The following is a 23,282-nucleotide window of genomic DNA, read 5'->3' as shown; positions in this document are numbered from 1 at the left end:
AGAGATCTAAGCAGACGAACCACTAACGAGACATGTTTCTACTTTATAGTATTTTGTCATGTCTCATTTAACCACAAGAAAATAAAAGTCCACATACGCCCCAACGGCAAACCTCACAAGTCACATACCCCAATCACCATCTCTCCCCGTCCCCTTCATCCCCTCTCACCAGGTAGATCCGGCGTCGTCCCTGTCCCCGAACGCCGAGAAGCTGCCGTCCTCCCTGCGGTAGCTCAGCTCGCGCTGGTACCCCGTGCGCATGTTTCCGACGGCCCGCGCCTGCAGACCGGCCGTGATCTGACCCGAGCCGGTCAGGTAGTCCAGCGCCACAATGTTGGGCACGAAGCGCAGCATGTTTTGTTCGCCGCAGCCGTACGGAAGCTGGATCAGGCTCTCCAGGTTACCGACACTACCGCCAAGAATGTCACCTGCGACAGGAGGAGATGACAAAGTCAGAGAGTGGTGACGATAAAGAGAAAAAAATGTGCTTGACCGTACTGTTTAGTTTTTACTTTCGTTGTAACCGATAGATGCCGATAGACAGATTCCATGACGTTGAGAGGAAGGCTGTACCGCAAGGCACGGTAGTTTGCATCTCTTTTTATAGATGTCGCTAGTAGTAAGCGCCTGAAGTTATACTGTGCCGCAAGACTCGAAAACGATATTTTCTCCATTAAACAGCAGAAGCAGAACCATTAAATAAAACATCACATCGCACAACGACTGAAACTGAAATTTAATCCATCCCTCCCCCTGCAGTGCTTTGTACAGTCTCACGCCCGCCGTACAGTCTCGGAAACACCCACCGATGACGGAGACCTCGACCGAGTTGGATCCATTGACGAAGCTGCGCGGTAGTTTGATGGGTACAGAGCTGTTGAATCGGTCCGTGTTCCGCAGGTCCACCAGCATGGCCGAGTTGATCACCTGGGGCACCCCCTCCGGCTAGGAACAGACGACGGTTACAGTCAGTCGGAGTACTTAGTCATAATCGGGACGTGAAGAAGTTATGACCAGAATCACTCTAATTCAGTCATGAAGTTGACAAGTAATTCTGATACCTATCTGTTAATTCAGGTTGGTATAATCAACTGCAACTTAACCGAAGACTCGTGTTCCAATCTTTAAAAAAATATTCCGACAAAAACTTTCCAACCACACCACTGCACCGCCAAGTTTCACAGCTGATCATAGACACACGGACCAGCCCGTCACCCTCGTGCTTCACCGACCCACCTTGACGAGCAGCTTCCTCTGCACGGAGTCTCCGGCGACGCTGGTGCGCGCGGTGACCTTGATGTCCACGTGGCCGAGCGTCTGGGGTATGACCATGAATGTGACGCTAGCGCCGTCGTTTTTGGGCACCAGTACCTGCTTCTTGATAAACAGCTCCAGAGTGGGCGCTGTGAGGGGGAGAGCGGGGGGGGGGGGGTGAGTTGTGAGTCTCCAACTCGCTGTGAGGGTGAGTTGTTTGATTATTCACCGAAGGGCTGATGAGAAGATGGGGGCGGTAAAAGCTAACACCTTTGAGAGGCCATGAATTTTGTAAATGAAGTCAATAAACACCAGGGATTCACTAAGTTAGGCTTTTAAAACATCATGCACTAAAGTATCTAAAAACGTTCTGAATTTTAGTAGCAGAAAATAGCTTTACGCTAAATAATCCGACATTGATTCGTCCTTATCCTGCTGTATTCTAATGTCATCATTGACAGTATCCACACAGAACTATCCCATGAAGCCCATCTTTCTCACCTATCTTTTCCTCGCCCTCCACCTCATTATTGGCCTCGTCGCTGAAGCTGGTGAACTGCAGGTCACCCTGGTGTTCGAGCGTCACCTCGGCAATCAGGTCCGCCTGGTGGTAGTTGAACACCACGCACTGGATGCCCACCACCTCTCCGCGCTTCACGGCGTACGGCAGGTTCAGCGACACGAAGAACGGTCGGAATACCTGCAGCTGTGGGCGGGGGGGGGGGGGGCGTCAGGGCGGCTGTGGAGGCGCCGCAACTGTGGTATTGAGCTATAATACAGGCCACTTATGGACCATCATGGACATGAGTCACTTACAGTTCAGATAGCACGAAGTTATCATACCCGTTGTCCAATTTATTAGCTCACTCGGTCTTCACGATTAGCTCGGTCATCGGTTGGTGTTATCTCTCTACTGTGTGTTGTAGTCTCCATGTAATGGTATTATTTTTCTACTGTGTGTTGCAGTACCTATATACAGGTGCTATTTCTCTATTGTGCGTTGCAGTCTCCATTTACTGGTGCTATCTCTCTACTGTGTGTCAGCAGTCTTCATATGTACTGGTGCTATCTCTCTACTGTTTGTTGCAGTCTCCGTGTATTGGTGTTATCTCTCTACTGTGTGTTGCAGTCGCCGTAAGTTTTGATGATATCTACTGTATGTTGCAGTCGCCATATGTTTTGGTGGTATCTCTACTGTGTGTTGCAGTGCCCATATACAGGTGCTATCTCTCTACTGTGTGTTGCAGTCTCCATATAATGGTGCTATCTCTCTACTGTGTGTTGCAGTCTCCATATACTGATGCTATCTCTCTACTGTGTGTTGCAGTCTCCAGGTACTGGTGCTATCTCTCTACTGTGTGTTGTAGTCTCCAGATACTGGTGCTATCTCAACTGTGTGTTACAGTCTCCATATACTGGCGCTATCTCTACTGTGTGTTGCAGTCTCCATGTACTAGTGTTATCTCTCTACTGCGTGTTGCAGCCTCCACTGGTGCTATTTCTCTATTGTGCGTTGCAGCCTCATATACTGGTGTTATCTCTCTACTGTGTGTTAGTCTCTGCAGTTACTGGTGCTATCTCTACTGTGTGTTGCAGTCTCCGTGTCTTAGTAACACCTCTCTACTGAGTGTTGCAGTCTCTTTACGTCGATAGTATATCCCTGAGCATACCTTTGACGGCCTCTCGGAGACGCCGAGGCCGTACAGATTGTCCACGGAGAAGGCGGATATCATCCACGAGGTGATGGTGTCGGGCGCCGTCTCACGCAGACGCACCTCGCCCAGCGTTCTGGGGCGGGTCAGGTCAGGTCAGCCGGAGTGTTGAGGGGACACACATCCGGAGATATCGGCGAAATGATACAGGGTTATCGATTGAATTGAAAATGGTGTCGATAAGAATTTCAAGACGGTATTTTCAAATCGTAACTGTGAATACAAATAGCTTACGTTAAAGTTAGCGTTCTGTACAAATGAATATACATTATTTTCAAAAAATATATGACAAAGTGGTACACGGGTTAGTGACCCGAATGTGAGAACACGATTGTTACACCAACACGGAAAGCGGGCACAGTTAGCAGTTTCTGAACCAGTGGCAAGCGAAGCATTAGCGTCCGGGCCAGGCTACCGGGGTAGTCGAGTATACCTTACCGACTGGATGCACCTCCCACCCTGCCGAGATCGGTCCTCCGTGCACCCCAGGGTTATCAGAGGGAGAGGGCCTTACAACAGGTCGGGCCTCCGTGCACCTCAGGGGCTATCAGAGCGAGAGGACCTCTCAGGGACGAGTGACGGGTGAGAGTTGTAGAACTGAGGCAGATCGACCGAAATGGGAAGACGGTATTCACTTTTATGTTTATTATGAATGTCCCTGGATCTCACCGCAAGATGGGCGATATGTCGCTGAATTGTATTCTATAAGGTAAATGAATTGAAGTTCATAGAAAAAAGAATACATATCAGGCTAATGAACCTCATACGTTTGAGTGGAAACACTGGCTTAACATTCGCAGAAATCGATGACGGTAAACATTTAATGTACTATGATCCAGTCGAAAGTCATGAAGGGCGAAGGAAAAGGAACGGTTACGAAGGGTTCAGGGTACAGATCAAATCGATCACAGACCACCAACCAGGTGTTAATGTGGAATTATCAGACATGTTCAGTTAGAGAGGCGATGGTATCTGAATACGGCTCAAATACTGGTATGGCATTTAGCCCATTCAGCATGCACGATGCAGACTTCATTGGATTTGTCATCAAACTATTATTAAGGTGACGTGCACTGAACTTTTAGAATGGGTCATGCCGATACTTCTCAAAGCAAGAACTAGCACTACTGTGTTTGGATTAGAGATGCCACTTTTGAACCCGCGAACCCGCTTTCTGCGGGTTTTCAAAACCCGCAGGGTTTTTGGCGGGTTCGAGAAGCAAAACTTGTCATGTGGCGGGTATTTGACGGTCAGACTTAAGAACCTATAAAAAAATATTTTTTTAGATGCAAAACACATTGCCAAGTGCATTTGCTCAGGTTAACAACACAATATTCATCAAAACAACTTTTAAAACAGAACCAAATATAAAAATATATCAAGGAAGCACATTTCAAATGCAAAACTGAAAACAACCAGCAATAGCATCCACAGTCTAGCAATGACCAAACCAGGGTACAAGCATCAAACTACAAAGCATAAATAAATGCTGATGAAAGCATTCCATTAAACATAAAAGAACCTGAAAGCAAACTTATAGGAAGCTGAACTGAAGTCTATGTGCAGTGTGCACTATACCTATATACATTATGAAAGAACCCAGACTAAAATGAGATGTTGATGTTCAAAATCAGAGCAAATGCCACATGTTACTTTATTTGCGTCTGGTCGGCATAAAAAAAGAGCTAAACAAAATTTGATGCAAATTCATTGATTACCTATCCTACTCTATGTTCTGTCCCACCCGATATTACGAAAATAACACACCAATTACCCTTACAAAAAATCAGAATATTGACTGGCATGCGGCCCAAACATAACGCAATACAATACTGGCGCACTTTCGACATTCTGACAAGGATTGGCATTTGACTGCGTCAATTTTGGTCTCTGAGGCGAATGAAAGCTGTCATTGATGACGCAATAATAATTTTACAATCAATTTTTCTGTCTTGGTCTTTGAATACCTTTTGAATGCAGTTATACATATTACAAAACCACGTAGCTGGTCGCATTTATTTCTTTTGTCTTTTTACGTCCTTATCATTTGTATGCCGAGAGAGGACCAGCCGGAGAGCATTACCAAGACCATTTATAAAATTATTACATTTAATTTAGTATTTACTGTCTCTTTATTTCCTAACCGGTGACTAACCTCTGAATTGTAAAACTTTAGCTGTTGTGCAAAATAATTTTATCAGAATGGCACATGAATATGCATTATACAACGGTGTTTTCGCAACAAGTTCGCACTAACTACGGCTGCAATAATTTAGTCGCTGTAACATTCCTTGCAATCAGCTGTTGGTGACGCTTCTGACGCATGTTTCCAAAAATTCGTGGTTCATTGGTGGTTAGTTGGGGCTCTCTCTATCGTCTGGATAAAAATAGGCCCCGCCCATCCCAATCAGCTGCTGCATGACGAGTTGATGACGACAACCACTTACTTACCAGCAACCAATCTAGGGATAGCGTACGTGACAGTAATGGTGCAGCGGTTGCAAAATATTACATTGTTATTCAAACGGTTTTTGCTTTTAGGGCCAATTGTTGTGTTTGATTGCATTGAGATATGTCATTAGATGAGGTGTTGATGAAGGCAGGTATTTTTAAATATTTTTTTGACGATTTTTTGCCCTTGTTCTACTTAATAACTGAATCTGGGACCACCTGAAGTCTAAACCTTATTTTAGATAACATGTCAATGCTGTCTTGAAATGTGAAATTTAGAAAATGGTAATAGGAATAATGAATAGCAATTTCACCAACAACTTGTTAATCTCTAGAAAGTGCAATTAAAATTAAAATCACTGTCTGCCACACTGCTCCGATCCTGGTCATGCAATTAATGTTCATGGCAATGGGTGGTGTTTCATGGCAGAGCACTGCAGTGCAGTGCGCTGCGTGTGTCAGAAGAGCATTGGATTTCCATGGTAGTGTCAACAAACTTCACTCTGACGCTAAGCTATGACAGCATCCCAGAATGCTAGCATGCTGCCGCGCCAGCGCCAGCAGCATGCTAGCAGTATTTGAACTCAAACCTCTGTTCTTGGTAGGTACTGAGTTTTTCAGGACCTCTCTCACTCTGTTCCAAACGCGATTCATCATAAACTAAGAGATCACATGCAGCGTCATTTGAGTGACGCTATGGTATGCCGTAGCTACCAGAGCACACAGTGTCTGGGTGGTGAAACAGGGCCATTATTAATCACATTTGCTTTACTTTGTTTCAGTGGAAACCTGTCTGCACATGGGAGGAGCACAACAAAAGCCCATCATAGCAGTGGATCTCAACAGGAGAAAACCAGAAAGAGCATAGATGCTTATTGCTTAAAGATTGCAGTTGTACGTACTGCTGTTATCACCTGATGTGAGTGGCTGGCATTGCTCCTGGCAAGAACCACCTGCAAGTGATGAGATGGCGCCTTAGTCGTTGAGTGTGCAGCAGTGTGAGAGGCGCCCTGATCTTTACTTCGTGATGGGTTTCCATTGGAGGTTCAACTGAGAAGTGAGAACTGACTGTGGCCATGCTGGAGCATGCCAGTGGAGCTTCAAATGCTTAGGGCAGCTTTTGAACAGATGCTGACCATGGCATGTCCCATCCAGTTATCACGTGCGCAGAATGGTGGGGGAGGGCGACTCTGGGCTCTTGAGTCAGCCCTACTGCACAGGAGGTACAGATGGCCGCTTACGTTTGGTGTTTCCTGCACCGCATTATCAAGCCCAGTCTGCTGCCACAGGCAATGGGTCGGGCTGCACTATATTAAAGGCAGACTATCTTGCAAAGGAGGCTGGCATCCTCTCCCATGACACACCAATTGGCAATCATCGCTGCGATGATCACGAGGGTGTCCGCTTATCTGCCATGGTGAGGTGGAGAGGCAGCTGGCCTGAGGGATGGTTTTACCTCATCTGAGGCCCCCTTTCCCCGCCTGCCAGCCAGGCCCGGTCAAACGACCGCTTCACAGTGAACGACTTGCAGTGGATGCCGTCCCACAGCGCAACGAGCGCGCCGACCAGAGGCGGCGGCCGCGCTCCCCCAGTCGACGGTCCCGGTGGACGTCGGCAACGCCCACCGCGCGACCATCAGATCGACTCGCGACCGCGCCGTCGCCGACCTACCGCATGACTGGTATCTGTTCTTGATGTGGGACCGACTGCCACCGCCGGTCGCGGAAGGGCATCGCTCATCGGCCATCGACGTCCACCAGCTTCGCGTGGGTCACTGTTCGGGCTGCCACCAATACACCGAATCGGATGGAACCCTGTCGGCGAATGCCGGCGGTGCCCCGACATCGACTGTGCGGCGGCCAGTGCATCGCGTGCCGGGAGGAGGCTGGCACCCCCGATCGGTCATCGGTCACAAACCGTGTCCCAGCTCATGATTGCATCCAGCGCACTGCGCAGCTCTGTGAGATGTTCTGCTGCAGTCTGCCGCGTGTGTTGAAAGAAGAATGAACATGAGAAAACCTCAAAACTTTATGCCTATTAGTATTTGACCAGTATTGGAATAAGTTTGGATTTTGAGAATTTTGTGTCCCTGTGCTTGTGCCTGTGTGGAAAGGCATGCTTTACGGTGTACCATCTCAATTTGTGCGGCTGCTGACAGGCCACCTGGGTGCCAACGTATGTGCGAATCTGCGAATATGTTGTGTTTCGTCAGTCGGTATCGTTTTAAAAATATTGACTGCAATAGGCTATATAGCGTATGACGGTTCAGCCCAGCAGTAATAACTGACCATTGATTGGGCGAATTTTGTGTGGTGGTTCGCTAATACATAACCTAAATAGTGTTCTGCCGGAATCGTTTAGTAGCAGAACTAACCGGAATATAAGTAGAATGCAACGGTTTGAATCGTGAATTTGTTGAAACGATTGTTCTCTGAGACCACTGTGTAGCTTTTGACCTGAGAACCACCAATTATAACGACAATGGTGGAAGCAGTAGGCACTATAGGCACTGTAGGCAGCACTAGTTGGCACACTTACGCAAGCACACGACTTACGCAGTGGACATCTGCATCATGCATGTTAAGGTTTACTGGGAAGAGTGAGAAATTAGTCAGAATATAACTACCACTAAGGAAAATAGGCGATATTCTGAGTTGGGGCGGCAAGGGGGAGGGACGTATGGTCAGCTATGCCAATAATTCATTCTTGTTATGCAGCTGTGTAAAAGGGCGTCCGTTTTTTATGAGACCTTCCCATGCCATTTCCAAGCTAAATCGTGGTGGAGAGTCTGGAGACCTCAGCCTCGCTACCCTGCGCGCTGCGCCACCTTGCGAAACATAAAGCAGCAGTACTGACATCTACAGGCGTTACTTTTCATGAAAGCGCGGATGTGTTCGCGCTTGTACGAAGAAAATTCTTCCGAGTATGGTTGATAATGAGATTAATTGTTGTCATTGATTTGATAATTCATTGGCAAAAGTACCCTAATAAATAGGTAAAGTAGCTAAAACTGTATCGTATTTCCTTGGGAAAAAAATGACGAACTCATCCTAAGACATCCAGATTATTGGATGCGTTCGTCAGCTGTGAGTAGTTCAAGTTTCTGGAAAAAGTTGCTTGTGGAAAATCATAATGCTTCAAAGATATGCCTATTCTCGAATCATTCATGCATTTATGTGCATTGAAAAATGATTGTAAAGCAAAAGTGTAAAAGATTATTGTCAAATCATTTTCTTAAATCACAATTTACGAACGCACAAAACTCCAGCTTTTAATTTAGTGCGTGTGCGAATTGAGATCAAGAAAAAAATATTAAAAGTGTCTATATTCCTCTTAAAACAATGAAGGATGAGTGAGGAAAATGTTTCTTTGAATAATTGTATATTGTTTTTTCTGAATTAAGCAAAGGTACCAAATTTTCAACTATTATTACATTTGCTCTCACAAAACCCATCACTTTTAAGCATGACGTCATGGCAGCCAAACTTACTAGCGCCATCTCTGGAGAGCATCTTTCAAAACGTCCAGACGATAGAGAGAGCCTTAGTTGGTTTTTGCTGGGATTTTGCATGATTTGTTTTATGTGTAGATCGACTGGATACTCATTATTCACCGTGTCACTATTTATTTTTAACTGGAAATCGCATATCTTTTTATATCAACATTCATTTTGATAACTATCATTCCAGAAGCCTAACATTGAGAGGGAGCCAGAGTGAAATTTTGATCCTCAGCCAATGCTGAAGGGTAAGGTCAGGTGAGAGAAATATTTTACTGAATTCTTTTCAGAAAGGAATTTCAAACATATTGATGCATTATTCGTTTTCCACTATCCAGTGTGCACTTCCTGAGGACTTAGCATAGCAATTTCAAGTCCTTACTATTTGTTTGGCTGTCTTTTTCTGCACAGCAATGAAGCAAGTACCTAAGGTTTATATTTTATATAGCGCTAGCATTGACCCAGCTGTATTTTTTTCTTGCAAAGGCAGGTTTTTAAAATTGCGGGTTTTTTGCGGGTTCGGCTCAGCCAAAATCAGCTTGCGGGTAGTTGTGGTTGGGCAAGGGGTAGCTGCGGGGCGGGGCGGGTAATGAAATTGCAAATTTGTGGCATCTCTAGTTTGGATCATCTAAAATTTCGAGTATGAATCAGCCATTGCAAATAATAGGATCAGAGTCGCAAATTGTCTGTGGCAGTGGAAGCTAACCTCCGAGAGTGTATAATTTCGTTAGTTGATGAATGTGAGTCCCGTTAGCCATTCTACCAATGGCGGCAAAGGTCTGTGGCGCATGCTAGATGCAAGTCTAGCCCATCTCTCGCCAGCGCGTGCTCAGAAGACCTCTCTATTTCCCTCAGAGGTCTGTCAAATATCCACCGCAGATCCACCAGAGATCCAGTTCGGGTCCACAGCGGAGCCTCCACAATTCAGCCCGAGCTCCCTAGAAATGAGCCATACGAGATCCAGCCATAGATCCGCTCGCGATCCAGTCAGGTTTACCCTGAGTTGGTATCGTTGAAGATCCACACTCGCGGGGTATAGTCTCGAGGACGGAACGCGAAGTCCTGCGGCGGTGGCGGAGGGGGCCGCGGCCGTTTTAGAGGCGGCCGGATTATCGTTTTGCCCGGGGTGGCCATTAGCGGCACGGTGTCTGCAAGCAGAGTCACGGGGACTCAGGACACTGGCGATCAGACGACAGACGGGAGGTTCCCCAGCCCCTGTCTGGGTATTTGAACAGAGGGATGTTCATTCAGAGAAAGGAGCTTACTGAGATTGCCAGTTAACTTAAGGGGAGAGCCAAGAGGAGAAAAGCGTAGAATTAGCGCGTTAGGAGAGATGTTTGGTGAGCGGTGAGATTTCCGACGGAGGTTTAGCGGCGCTGGTTAACTCTGGGGCGGTGTCAGCGGTTGGTGAGTTCTCGGCGAGAGGTGAGACGACCGGCGCTGACGAGAGGTGAGAGCCGCGGACCTGGCCGGCCTCTGCACACCATGCTCCCGCCGCCCGCGTTAGCAGCGTCCCACCTCCGGCGGCCCGCGTCAGCAGCGCGCACCTCCTGCCGCTGGCGGCGGGCCTTACCCGGCCGTCGGCACGTCGGCGAAGATCCACGTGTTGGGCGGGTCCCTGACCACATTGACTCGCCGGTGATGGTAGAACGGCGCCGGGATCGTGAAAAACGCGAACGGCCCGGCCAGCGGCGGCCGCGTGACGGGCCGGTACTCGATGCCCGGCCCGCGGTCCGGGCGCAGCTCCGTGCTCTCGTTCCGATAGACCAGAGGGCGGATGGGCCGCGAGCTGGGACGCTTACCAATCTCGGCGCCCTCCTCGCCGTCAGCTGCCGACGGACACGGCCGAAAACACAGACGCAGAGGTCACCGATAGGCGGCAGCACCGGCGCCGCGGCCCGGCCGGGATGGGAGACGGAATCAGCGGGTCGGATCGTAGCTGAGTGTGTCAGCAAGTCTTGTCGGTGAACTGCAGAGTCTGGTGGTGTCTGCCGGTCATCTCAGCTCCCCAATTCCACTCCGTCGCCTTTCGTCAGCCCTCCGTCCGTCTCTCTCGTCCTTTTCGTCTCCGTCTATCGTTTCCGTCTTTCCGTCTCTCGTCATATCCGTCTCCGTCTGTCGTCATCTCGTCTCGAGTAAGTTCCTTCATCCCGTCGTTCCGTCCATCGTCATAGTCTCTCCATCTGTCCTCGGTCGCTTTCCCTCCCATTAGCAGCGGTTAGAGCGGCGCGCGCAGCGTTATATGTACCCGGCAGCCGTGTTTGTCCAGAGCCACGTCTCAGGAAAGTTAGTTCGCAGCCGGCCACCGGAGGCGCTGCTGTCGCTGGGAGCCTCGCCGAAAGCAGCCAGGTACTGGGGCGGTCCCTGCTGCGGGCGCGGCCCCGCGCCGGCGCCGGCCGACCTGTAGTAGGCTGCACAGAGCGCGGAGAGTTAGCGGCGGGCCGGGAGAGTTACAGGAGGGTATGATCGGCCGTCCGGGCGTGTGGTGTCTGTGTGTTAAAGGTCGGGTCACCCCGTGAGACCAAAACCGGCGGACAGACTCCCAGACAAGCAGACATAGTCTCAGAGAGCGGTCAGTGAAGGCAGCAGAAGGAACCGCAGACACCACGGACAATGCGCCCGACACGGGGCCAGGCCGGGTGGGGTGTCAAACAGACGGGGAGGACGGACGGGGGGGGGGGGGCATGCGTCGGTGCCCGTCCCGGTGTGTGCGTCAGACTCGTGACCCCCTCCCCCTCCCCTCCGGACGTACCCCGCGGTCACGTTCGTCCACAGCCAGGTCTCTACAAAGTTGGAGCGCACGCGGGTGTCGGCGCCGTCGGCCGGCGGCCCGGTCGGACCCACCGAGCCGGGCTCGCTGGCCATGGGTACCAGGTCGTCTTCGCTGAGCGTGCGGTACCACACTGCCGCGGGCGGCCATCATACAGACATTCAGACACATACAGACACATACAGACACATACAGACACATACAGAAACATACAGACACATACACACATACAGACTGAGCGTGCGGTACCACACTGCCGCGGGCGGCCGTCATATAGATATACAGACACACACAAACACACAGACTGAGCGTGCAGTACCACACTGCCGCCGGGCGGCCGTCATAGGGTAAGGGCGGGTAAGAGTACGCGGGCGATAAGAGTACGCACCAGATGTTTCGGTTGCTTAGCAACGCAGGTTTGTCGAGTTCATGAAGTGACATGAAGCCGCCAGTGCGTGCATGTCACCAACGGAACGTGGGCGTTGAGCGGTGACGCTGTTGAGTTTAAGGCGATGAATATTATTTTCGAGCGTTATGATATTATTATGATATGGTACAATAATTTTGATACTTGGCAGTTGAGATAAGGTACATTTCCGTGATTGTTGTTGGAAACTTGTGAGGTTATCTGGGGAAATACTGTACAGTGCAATATTCTGTTTGCGAAGTTTTGCACAACGTTTCGGGGTTGTTTTGTGCGCGAATTGCATGTACGGTAAGAGGACGTACTGTTCAGGAGGGTAAGAGTACGCAGAATTATACATTAAATCGAATATACAGAAATATATAATTATTAATTTATCGCTCAATGACGATTGTTTTGTAGGTATACCTATCATCAATGGAGCACTGTGATGCAGATGCGTACCCGAAATTCTTCCAACTACGAGTTATTCTCCTTTTTGATTGTGCATTTTTTTAAGAAACACACGACATGATTATTTCCTGATTTATAGACTTGAACGATTTTTTTATGTTTCTCTTTTTGGATACTAGAATTAACTTAAATACCTTCTGAGTTTGAAGTTAAGCATTTGGACAGTGCAAGCTGCATAGGTGTGTGTTCATATGCTTGCGTACTCCACCCGCCTGGCGTGCGTACTCTTACACACCCCATATGGTAAGAGTACGCAAGTGCAACGGTTCAGAAAATGTCAGTTTTAGACCACTTCCATTTACGCTGAAGGCTCGTTGCCCCATGGGTTGATGGCTAATTTAATGAACTTTAATATTCCCTATTTGCGATTTCTTTCCTTCAAATATTAAACAAATGAGAGCAAGAAATCCACTAAGTGCGTACTCTTATACGACTTCACCCTATAGATATACAGACACACACAAACACACAGACTGAGCGTGCAGTACCACACTGCCGCGGGCGGCCGTCATACAGACATTCAGACACATACAGACACACAGACTGAGTGTGCGGTACCACACTGCCGCGGGCGGCCGTTATATAGACATTCAGACCCACACGTGGGCACAATTCATACTGACATATGACACAGACATACACAGACACAGACATACAGACTGAGCGGGTATACACGACAGACTGACAGTGGATGGATAAAAATGAACTTTGAACGGGAATGTGAATTCAGCGGACAAAGATGCAAACGCAGCAGTTTGGTACGACAAGCAACAAACGGATAATCATGGTGAGCTATTGAGTAATTGAGGACACTACGATAAACATGAAAAAAACAATGATATCTCACTTGCCAATTTTCGACATCGTTTTGACGATAGCAGCCGAAGTTTTTAAAAAGTCGCGAAAAATATCACAGGTAATGGCCTCTTTTTAGCTGAATAAGAGATACTTACACGAAATAGAATGACGTGATGAATTTCCAGCATGATAGAGATTTTACTAGGCACAATCGTGGACTAATTGACATTAATGCCGGTCATAAATTACACATAAAAAACGGAAGAACGACTCTCGGACTCGGTCGCATGACACTAATAAGTGACTATCAGTAAGTGATTTGCTAACCATACGCCAGTGGGGTGCGCGCTCAACAGAGTACTCACTCAGATGAAAGCTCTCGTGCACATACGCGTTCGTCAGCATGACAACGCCGGAATCCTGGAATAATAAAAAAACACCATTTGAAATTCAATGACAGTGACATTCGTCGGTCAAAAATATGCTCAGTCACGTCAGATCCAGGCCGTCGCATGACACATCCCAAAGAACTCGCGCAACATCTGAGGTCCAATCCTTGAGGCTATCGCAGCACGCACATATGTTTTATTTCAACTAGCGGCGTAAAAGACCAGCTGAGGTACTCGGATTCTAGCACTGAATCTAACCCTAACCTAACCTATACTGCTGGCGTTGGAACTCACATAGAAATTACAATACCTGACAAACACAAGAATTCACTTCTGGAGTAATAGATCACCTGAGTGACCATGTAAAGCACGACTGAGACTCACATCAAACCCCTGCGTGACAGTAAACCCCGATTGAAACTCACCTCGAACACCTGACTGGCGGTGGATGTTCCCGGCCAGAAGAACAGCGACCGTTTCTGCCTCTCCAGGTAGGGCAGACCGTCCGGGCGGCGGCCCGAGTCGTAGCTCTCCATCTCCTCATAGACGTCCGCCTGGGTAATGTCGTTACCCGACCTGATAGAGCGGTAACACAGATAGAGGTACGGGTTAGACATTGTAACGTCCGCCTGGGTAATGTCGTTACCCGACCTGATAGAGCGGTAACACCGAGAGGTACGTATTAGTGAGACATTATAACGTCCAAACATGGGTGATAGTGTTACCCGACCTGAGAAAACGGTAACACAAAACCGCATCAATAAGATACTCTCAGTACCCACACACAACTGTAACACAGCAGTTCCTAGCGTGATTACGCAGCTAGCGTAGGATGTTTAATAGTTTCACGGCACATAGTCAGACACAGTTCCGCTCTATGACGGCGCCGGGACTCACTTGAGCACGGTGACGGCCTGGTCGATTCCCAGCACACAGACGTAGGAGTCGGGCCGCGTCTTGATCTTGATGTCCACCTCCTGACCGGGCTCGACCTTGTTGGCACCCAGCTCGATGTCCACCTGACGCAGAGACATTGGAAAATATAAATAAATACCTGTGCTCAGGTATGACAGAAAGATATCGGAGGTAATATAAAGATAATCGGAGATATCGATAAAGATATCGGAGATAATAATACAGTTCAACAAAGCCCTCATATCAATATGTTAAGGTGAGTGGAAGCATGCCAGCACTTTCCACACACTTTGCGGAAATACAAAACAGCCGGCCGTTTCTTTTTTTCCGACGAGACTTATTTACTTACCGTGTTCTGGAATGTTCCCATGACGTCAAAGTCGAGCGCGTCGGCCACCACTTCTCCGTCCGGCAGGATGTGGTAGACGACCACTCGCGTGCGGGGCACCATGTCCTTACGGATGGTGAACCTGGCGACGGTGGTAGGGCAGTGTCACGGGACGGAAGCATTGATACCTCCTTACGGCTGCCGGGTTCAGACGCGTCTTCAACAGATACATTGATGCCGATCGGCTCAACCGTTCCAGGCTCTTCCAGCGTAACATCATGCTGAATGCATTAGAATCTCTGGTCATCTGTTTTCTGTCGCTCTAGCAAAATGGATAAATTTATACTGTTTCGACACTACCGCCTATCCTCTCTCTGCTTCTGCAGACCATAACCATTGTTTAGTCCCCACCTCCCTTCTTCCCCTCTCACCTGAACTGGTGTGTGGTCGCTCCTCCTGCGTTCATGGTCTCGGCGAACTGCAGCTGGCCCAGACCGAGCACCTCGTACACGTACTGGTTCACCGGCCGGGTCGAGTTGATCCTCACAGTGACCGGCTGACCCACCCGCGGCTCCTCCGTCTCCAGCGTGGCCTGGATGTACGAGTTGGACGGAGACAGCGCCTTGTTGACGGTCGAAAACCACTGGTTCACGCCCTTGTACTCCGCCTGTGAAATTAAGGAGTTAGGGTACTCACTTGCGAAGAGAAGGAACATGCTACGGAGCTGATACTTCATAACTAGTTTCAAAACAAGTAAATAAGATCTAGCTATTGTCAATGGCCAACGAAATATCACACAATTACTAGATGAAAAAATATACAGGTAAATTTCAGCAGACTCCCGGAACGACGAACAAATAAGGCGTGGTTGTCCTACCTCTATGCCGAGCGCGTGCGTGTCGTTGTCGGCCGGTGGGAAGAAGGTGAGCTCGAGCAGGCCGTTGGACGGCACGTCGTACTCGGTGACCGTGTAGTTCTCGTGGTTGTACGTGTAGCCGTACTTGACGGTCACCTTGTCCCGGCCGCCCCGCACCGGCATGTCGTCCTGGGTGGCGAGCTTCAGCTGTCGGACGCCGACATCACAGGTTATACTACGGAATGAGTTTACAGTGGGATTAATGGCGTATATAAGGGTAATACAATTAATACTGGTTTCACCTATCCGTGCTTCTATCCTCAGGATACTGAAATCCTTCTCCTCCAAGCCGCAACCCCCCTCCGGGCTGGACAGGCAACTTTATCTCATGCGGGCTGCTCCCTTGGAGCGGCACCGCTGCTCCCGAGGGAGCTGCACCCCGTAGCCGGGTGCAGAGAGTGCTTGGAGGGCTGGTCGGCCTGTCCATTTGGACGGGCTCAGCCCCGGCGACTCTCTAGGGTGCCTGCCCAGACCAATGTCTCCCCCTAATTCCTATCATCCTTCCGGCTCTGCAATGGTCTTGTCGACCGAAAGGGCCTAACCCAACGAAACAAAAACAAAACAAAAACAATACTGGTTTCTGGGTAATAAAGTCGAAACGTCAATAACATTTTGAAACTGCTAAGAGACACAGATTTAATATAAAATGACAGTTTCACTAAACGACCTTTCACTATGAACCTGAAAATGAAAATTTTTGAAAAGACGACAGCTAAAATTGAGGTACAGCGTATCCACTTACGAAGGCGGTGTATTTGAGTCCGGGTTTGAAGTTCTCGGCGGTTTTCACTAGCTGCAGGGTATATTTGTGACGGTGGATGGTGGTGACGGCCGAGGCGTTCTGCGCGCGGCCCGTCAGCTCCTCCGTCACAATGACGTCAAACACCAGCTCCCGCTCGTAGTCCTCATTGGTCAGACTGGGGTGAACGGGGGATATGACGTCAGAGAATGCCAAGAGGAACCGAATAGCAAAGCCAATGCATAACACGAGCGAAACACAAAAACTATATGACGAAGGAAAATGTAAGCTTTAATAATTTTAATTGAACTAAAGAAACACGAAAAATATCAGCACGGTTTCACTCACTATTTATACACTCTCATTGTTCGTTGAGGCCGTGCCTCTGCATACGGCCGGCACCAGGACGCCCCTGTTAGTTCACTGTGCGCCCCCTCTCCCCCCCCCCACCAACACACACGCGGGGTCAACATCAATTGTGCTCAGCCCAACTGACTCCATTTCCTGCCCTCCTCTCCACCACTGTTTGTGTGCAAACTAGCCCTGCCCTTGAACCACCAACCGCCATAATACCGATCACAGCCCCAACACTGCACACTCCCCGTAATACTGCTCACACCGCTCCAACTCACTGCTGCCTTTCTCACACCGCTCTAACAGTGTTCACATCTAACCCTTCTCACACCTCTGACCTACCCGAGCTCGTCCTTCAGGTTGAAGGTGACGTCGGCGGTGCCGTCAATGGGCGCCGACTTCCGCACAGGGTCCTGGAAGATGGGCTGTAGGTAGGTGGACTTGAGCTCCGGGTGGGCGCGGACCATCACCTCGCCTCGCACCGCCTTGCCATACGTGTACCTGGGGAACAGGGTGGGAGGTTAGCATTGAAGGAGGACAGACGCAATTGCTGGGAATGGTAACGTAGCTTTTCAGTACTGGCATAAAAACAAATAAAGCCAGCAGCAGAGTATTTTTATTCGTACAAAGTGTGAAATTGAAACTAAAAACTGACTGAACATAAAAACTATCCCAATAATAGGCCTGTGTAACCTTATCCTGATCACTGAGCCCGTGTTACTCCCTCCGATGCATTCACACTAAGTCCGAGCAGCCCTCTCACCCGTCATCAGCCTGGTAATGGGGCGTGAGACGACACTCGTAACAACTTGTTACCACTCTCGCAGTCTGTAAGAGTAACTCCCCTCCCACTCACCCAGTCTGTAATCAGTACAGCGTTCTCCTATCCACTCACTTGGCGTGTACGGTGGCGGTGACGCTGGTGTCGTCAAAGGTGGCGTACGGCGGCAGGTCGATGGTCACCTCGAACCGCGGCAGCACGTACTCGGCCACCTCAAACACCTTGCTCGTCCGCTGGCCCAACACGTCAATCTGAGGGTGACCGGCACCGACACAGGGTTAGTCTCAGTAGGGAGATGGTCGGAGAAGATCAATAGCCCATTCTCGAGCGTTAGACACACATAGCGATAGGGTTTTGAGAGCGACTCAAAGCATATCTACGACAAATTTAATTTCATGTTGTGCATAAATCAGCACTGAGCTTTACTTTGCGTTGTAAATATCATGGAAAGAACGGCAGCCTGAAGAATAATTCGGCAGTCGTATCGCGAGGTTCCAGCCATCAAACTGTGAGGTTCTTACCGTTTCACTGGGGTTCCCGCCATCTTATACCGTGAGGTTCCAGTCGTCCTACCGCCTTACCGTGAGGTCCCAGTCGTCCTACCGTCTTACCGTGAGGTTCCAGTCGACCTACCGCCTTACCGTGAGGTTTCCGCCATCCTATCGTCTTACCGTGATGTTCCCGCAGTCCTACCGCCCTACCGTGAGGTTCCACCCTCCTACCGCCCTACCGTGAGGTTCCAGCCGTCCCACCGCCTTACCGTGAGGTTCCAGTCGCCGAGGACGGGCTGGTCAGACAGTTGGATGGAGTTGGTGAACACGCCGTTGGTGGTAAACTGACGGTCCCACTGCTGAATCCGGTTCCCCTTTCCGTCCTGCAGACACGCACACACACACAGACAACAGTCAGCGGCTCTCGAAACACACCCACATACACACAGACAACAGTCAGTCTCGAAACACACCCCACATACACACAGACAACAGCCAGCGGCTTTCCAAAAAAGAGACGAGGGATGGCATGGATTGGGGTCGACGGAAAGCGAAATGTAGGTAATTATTACGAGATAATGAGCACGGGATAGTTAACCCGGCCTATCACGCTTTCAATTTGGCGAAGGAATAACGTTTGGAGCCCAGCTAATAATTGTTGCGAGGCGGGAACAGGATACACTGGTAAATTGGAGTGAAATCTCGTTATCTGAGGGCTCAATTATCACGAGTTCATATCCAGTTTAGATCATGATTTAGCCATCAGCTTTGCTGCGACTGTAAGGGCAAAATTTATACGTCGGAGAGGAGCGGCGGGCCGGAGTACCAGAGTGCGTGTAAGGCCAGTCCGCCGTACGATAGCCTCCGGCGGGAAAGGCGTGCCCGCCGGGTGAAAGGCTGCGGCTGGCCGGCACCTGGGACTCGCGGGCCCGTCTCTCGAGGCATTTGCCAGTGCGGTGTCGTCGGGGCAACATCTTTCGGTAAGCGAATTTTTCCATCCCCCCCTAAATTAATGCCGCAGCGCCCAGGCGCTGCGGAAGTCCCCGACATATGTCCTGGATCTTATTTGGCTCCCCGACCCGCCGCAAATTGCGGTGGGCACTCCCGTTTATATCCAGGACAGTCCCGTCTAAATTATATTCGTCGGCGCGGCGCGGCGCGTAGCGTGAATGAGTGTGCGTTTGGAGGTGTGATATGGGTAGTGTGCGTGAGTGTAAGTGTGTGGACCATAAATGTCCCTGGTCTAGCGATACGACAATACAGCGTAATGGGAATGTGAGCCAAATCTTTGGATTGGGTAAAGGCAGATGCCGGGCTGATACACGGTGAACGTGAACGAACAATCATACGGGCCGCTTAGTTTAATACACCCGGGTGGCAGGCGGGCATTGTAGAGTAACTTTGATTAACGTAAGGTCTGTACATGGGGGGAACCATTAAAAGGTTGCAGGTTCCGATGCGTGAAACCCCTACACGACTGCAGCATAACGATACAAAGGGAAAGTTGATTACCAACATGGGAATAGGACTAGCGATGAACGCTGGAAATGTTGACCATACGGCTGCAGTGAGTGATTACGTCGGCACCCATTTGAATTAATGCTGTCCAATTATGAACCTCGCATTGTAAACCGGCAGAACATGCCGCATCGCGCTGGCAGTGACAATGGTGATGCCGTCATTCTTTTTATGTCTATAAAATCACACTCAAACACCTGACATATTTTGAATTATTTAAATGGGTGTCCAGTTGATTCGCAATATTTCATATGAATTTTGAGGTCAAACGACTTCATTTCTAAAACGTTCCACTAACGAAATGTGATTCACTCAGCTGACAGGACTCGCCGGAACGAGGGACATCTATTCATGACCTTCCCTCATGTTTTATTCGCCTCCCTGCTTTTCCGGTTATATTGTTGCGCCCATGACAATCCACATATCGCGCATTATTATGCAACAAAAACAAGATCCGGTCCACACTGCAGCCTGATTCACTGAGAGAGTCATGCAAACTGCGCCATTCAAACAGCGTCACAAGGCGGGCCCGCCGAACAGGATCCGGGCATGGTGACCTGACCTACCATGCTTGGCTACGGAGTTTAACCAGCGATTTGCATTCTTCTGAGAACAATGCCTCAGGTACCGACAGGTGCAGTACAGTACTCAGTACAGAAGCAGTACTCAGTAGGTACTCACGGTGACCCAGGCGTTGAGGTTTCCGGCGGTGTGCGGTCGCAGGCTGGGGTTCAGGACCACCGCCCGGAACCGCACCAGGTCGCCAGGCTTGTAGATGGCCTTATCCGTCTGGATGAACACAGAGTACGACTTGTGCACGTACTCCAGAGCCGTGGTGTTCTGGAAACTGAGTCCGCCCTGGCCGGCGGCCGTCAGGTTGTACCGACCCGGGCCCAGGTCACCGATCTGCCGGCACAGGTCAGAGGTCAACGATATGGGGGCAGAGGTCAAGGTCACCGATCTGCCGGCAGAGGTCACAGGTCAACGATATGGGGGCAGAGGTCAGAGGTCACCGATCTGCGGGCAGAGGTCAGAGGTCACCTGTTTAAGGACAAGGGTCACAGGTCACTGATTCGTAACGGTTCACTAGATTTTTTATACGCCGCCACCCATTAATAGGTGACCAGGAGCGCCCCCACCCTCGAACCCAGCGACACACAGTACCCTTACGTTAACACCAGAGAAAAACAAAAAAAGCAATGTCGCGGCACTCCCAGCTAAGAAATGGAAAAGAAATAAAAAGAAGACAAGAAGGAAGCGAGGATGTAGGCATGGTATAATCATAAGATAGAAAGTAGTCAATGAGCTCATAAGTCATTGACTGACCCCCCACTACAATCCCCAATAAAAAAGGTTAAAGTGATCATGGGAGACCCAGCCATGCAGAGAATTTAACATTTATACAATTTTCTGAGTAATATGCAAAATAATATATGCATACATTATCTGGTCATTTTAGCAAATTGCTATTGCTGGAGCCAAGTGAGACCCCGCAGCTAAGCAAAGCTTGTTGCCGCTCGGTCTCACCGGTTCCAGCGATGGTTATTGGGTGATATTTGATACCACAATAATACACGGATTATCAACGGTATAGATCAACGGTTACAGAAAAATATGAAGCGGTGTTCGCGAGTTGCGACCGCGCTGCAATGAGCATGGCCGCAGCAGGCAAGGAAAACAAGACCCGTGTAAGGCACACTTTTCCCCCGGCATAACTCTCAGACTCGAGTTCTTGAACTACATACCTACCTGGAATTGCACATACGTGTTCGACAACACACCTTTTCAAAAATGGATATAAACAATACAGGAAACGCGCCCTTACATAATTCCTGGTACCCTAAAGATAGGCAATGAACTCTATTTGGAACCCCTGGCAACAGATTAAGCCAATCAGGAGCACGGTCGACCACCTTTTTTAGATGTTATGTACTAAGTGGCTACCTTGACTGCTTGCAAAGAATAAAACTCAACTACGTTCTTCCCAAAATGCACCATGACCATAACCAGTCCACCCCCGCCCCTCCTTTCCCGGCCCAGCCCCTCCAAGCCCAGTGCTCCCCTCCATCTCCTCCCCTTCCCCTGCCCTCCCCGCTGAGCCCCAATACCCCCTTCCCCCCTCCGCCGAGTGTGACACTGACGTTGAAGGTGGTGAAGGTGGTGACGCCCGGCTGCACCACCACCTCCTTGGTCTTGAGTTCGTTGCCTCCCGAGTCGGGCCTACCGCCGACCTGCACCGTGACTCGTGTCGGCGCCGTCGTGTCCAGAATTGTGATCGCCACGTTGAACGGCAGGTTCGGACGCAGCACGCGCGGCGCCACGATCGTGTACGTTCTGTGGGAGAGGGGAGCACGAGGTTACATAAATGGAAAGGACGATTATGCCTTTTTTGCGGGGGAGTAAACATTGAACACAGACTCGAGAGATATTCGTGTATATTGTCGGTATTGGTGATGCCGTTTATGTAAGTAAAGAACAAAACATACAGCGTTCAATCGAGCTCTTGCTTGCGTGCGGGTTAAAACTGACGGATTACGGCAGCGCAACTAAGAAGTTACCCATACGCTTCGGAACCGGTTTGTTCATTATTCACGTCACGTATGTTTTTCTCCAGCGCGGTTTGCCGGTCCGGCGGTTCTGAGTCCCGCGCAGTTCGGCCTATATCCGGCACCTCCCACGCGGCTGGTCAGTTCTCTCCGGCGCGTGTTTTCCGTGTAAATGCTGGCGGGTTTCCTGTGTGTTGGCCGCTGTTCGGCTCGGTGGCCAGCCTTCCTCAGCCCGCCGCGGCTGACCACCCGCCGTGGGCGGAGGAACCGGCCCGCAGCGCCAAACGAGGACTGCACCACGGACCCGCTCCTCCGGGCGGCTGCTCAAGGTCCGGGCTCGCAACGGCCCGGCGGCGGCCCGCAGCGGGCCCCGGTGGGCGCCCGGACTGTCCGGCCGACTGCCAGGTATGAGGGCGGCCCTCAGGGCCAGTGTCTCCCCCCCGCCACAGCGGAGGGCATGAGGGCGGTCCTGACAAGGTCGGAGTTTCTGTAGGCAGCTGGCAGACAGACGGGCAGGTCTGGTCTGACAAGATCAGAGACTCCTCCATCGGGCTACCAGACATAAGTAAACACCTGCTGGAGTCAGAGCTTCTTTCGAATGTTCCCGACCAATAAGACGGCCCTGCAACACAGGGGATTGAAAGACAAACCTGCACAGATAGCAGGTCTGCGGTGGAAGGCCATCCTGTCAATACATCGCCTCTAATCTAGGCGTCTCAGCCGACACGGGCTCCAGCCAAGGCCGCTCGGCCCACGGTGCATAAATGGCTGGTGGGCGGGTCAGATGTGACGTCAGCTCTGCACCAGGAAAATATCGGCCAGGATGTCCCAAATTGGGAGCACCGTGACAGACACGGTAGCCAAATTTCAATCAGTGTGGCACGGGGCCACGACGAGTACCGTCCAAAGCGTTGGAGCTAAAACCTGGCTAGTTGCAAGCAGAG

The 23,282-nt window shown here is 50.0% G+C and overlaps 1 protein-coding gene across 5 annotated transcripts in view; it reads right to left on the bottom strand.

Moving 5' to 3' along the window:
* The window catches only part of LOC122384548 (CD109 antigen-like), a 39,346-nt gene that overhangs the window by 5,120 nt on the left and 10,944 nt on the right, over window positions 1-23,282 (bottom strand). For 2 of the 5 annotated variants that reach the window (XR_006257059.1, XM_043372079.1), the window contains exons 3-20: window positions 21,934-22,126; window positions 20,474-20,698; window positions 18,544-18,657; window positions 17,898-18,034; window positions 17,345-17,503; window positions 16,652-16,826; window positions 15,871-16,056; window positions 15,425-15,660; window positions 15,015-15,135; window positions 14,648-14,769; window positions 14,176-14,326; window positions 13,727-13,781; window positions 10,490-10,745; window positions 2,925-3,042; window positions 1,756-1,960; window positions 1,237-1,403; window positions 807-945; window positions 170-428 (exon numbers count right to left, since the gene is read on the bottom strand). Coding sequence is in view for 4 of the 5 variants with exons in the window: in XM_043372079.1 (XP_043228014.1) it covers window positions 170-428; window positions 807-945; window positions 1,237-1,403; window positions 1,756-1,960; window positions 2,925-3,042; window positions 10,490-10,745; window positions 13,727-13,781; window positions 14,176-14,326; window positions 14,648-14,769; window positions 15,015-15,135; window positions 15,425-15,660; window positions 15,871-16,056; window positions 16,652-16,826; window positions 17,345-17,503; window positions 17,898-18,034; window positions 18,544-18,657; window positions 20,474-20,698; window positions 21,934-22,126 (3,018 nt within the window). In the remaining variant the exon portion in view is untranslated. Of the gene's footprint in view, window positions 1-169; window positions 429-806; window positions 946-1,236; window positions 1,404-1,755; window positions 1,961-2,924; window positions 3,043-9,913; window positions 10,065-10,489; window positions 10,746-11,164; window positions 11,328-11,668; window positions 11,820-13,726; window positions 13,782-14,175; window positions 14,327-14,647; window positions 14,770-15,014; window positions 15,136-15,424; window positions 15,661-15,870; window positions 16,057-16,651; window positions 16,827-17,344; window positions 17,504-17,897; window positions 18,035-18,543; window positions 18,658-20,473; window positions 20,699-21,933; window positions 22,127-23,282 lie in introns of all 5 variants that reach the window. The other 3 variants (XM_043372081.1, XM_043372080.1, XM_043372082.1) reach the window with 3 other exon arrangements.

The sequence above is a fragment of the Amphibalanus amphitrite genome, unplaced genomic scaffold (genome assembly GCF_019059575.1).
Source record: "Amphibalanus amphitrite isolate SeventyFive unplaced genomic scaffold, NRLGWU_Aamphi_draft 000193F_arrow, whole genome shotgun sequence".
Lineage (NCBI taxonomy): Eukaryota > Metazoa > Arthropoda > Thecostraca > Balanomorpha > Balanidae > Amphibalanus > Amphibalanus amphitrite.
The sequence above is the reverse complement of the archived record's forward strand: the minus strand, read 5'-3'. Positions and strand labels throughout refer to the sequence as shown.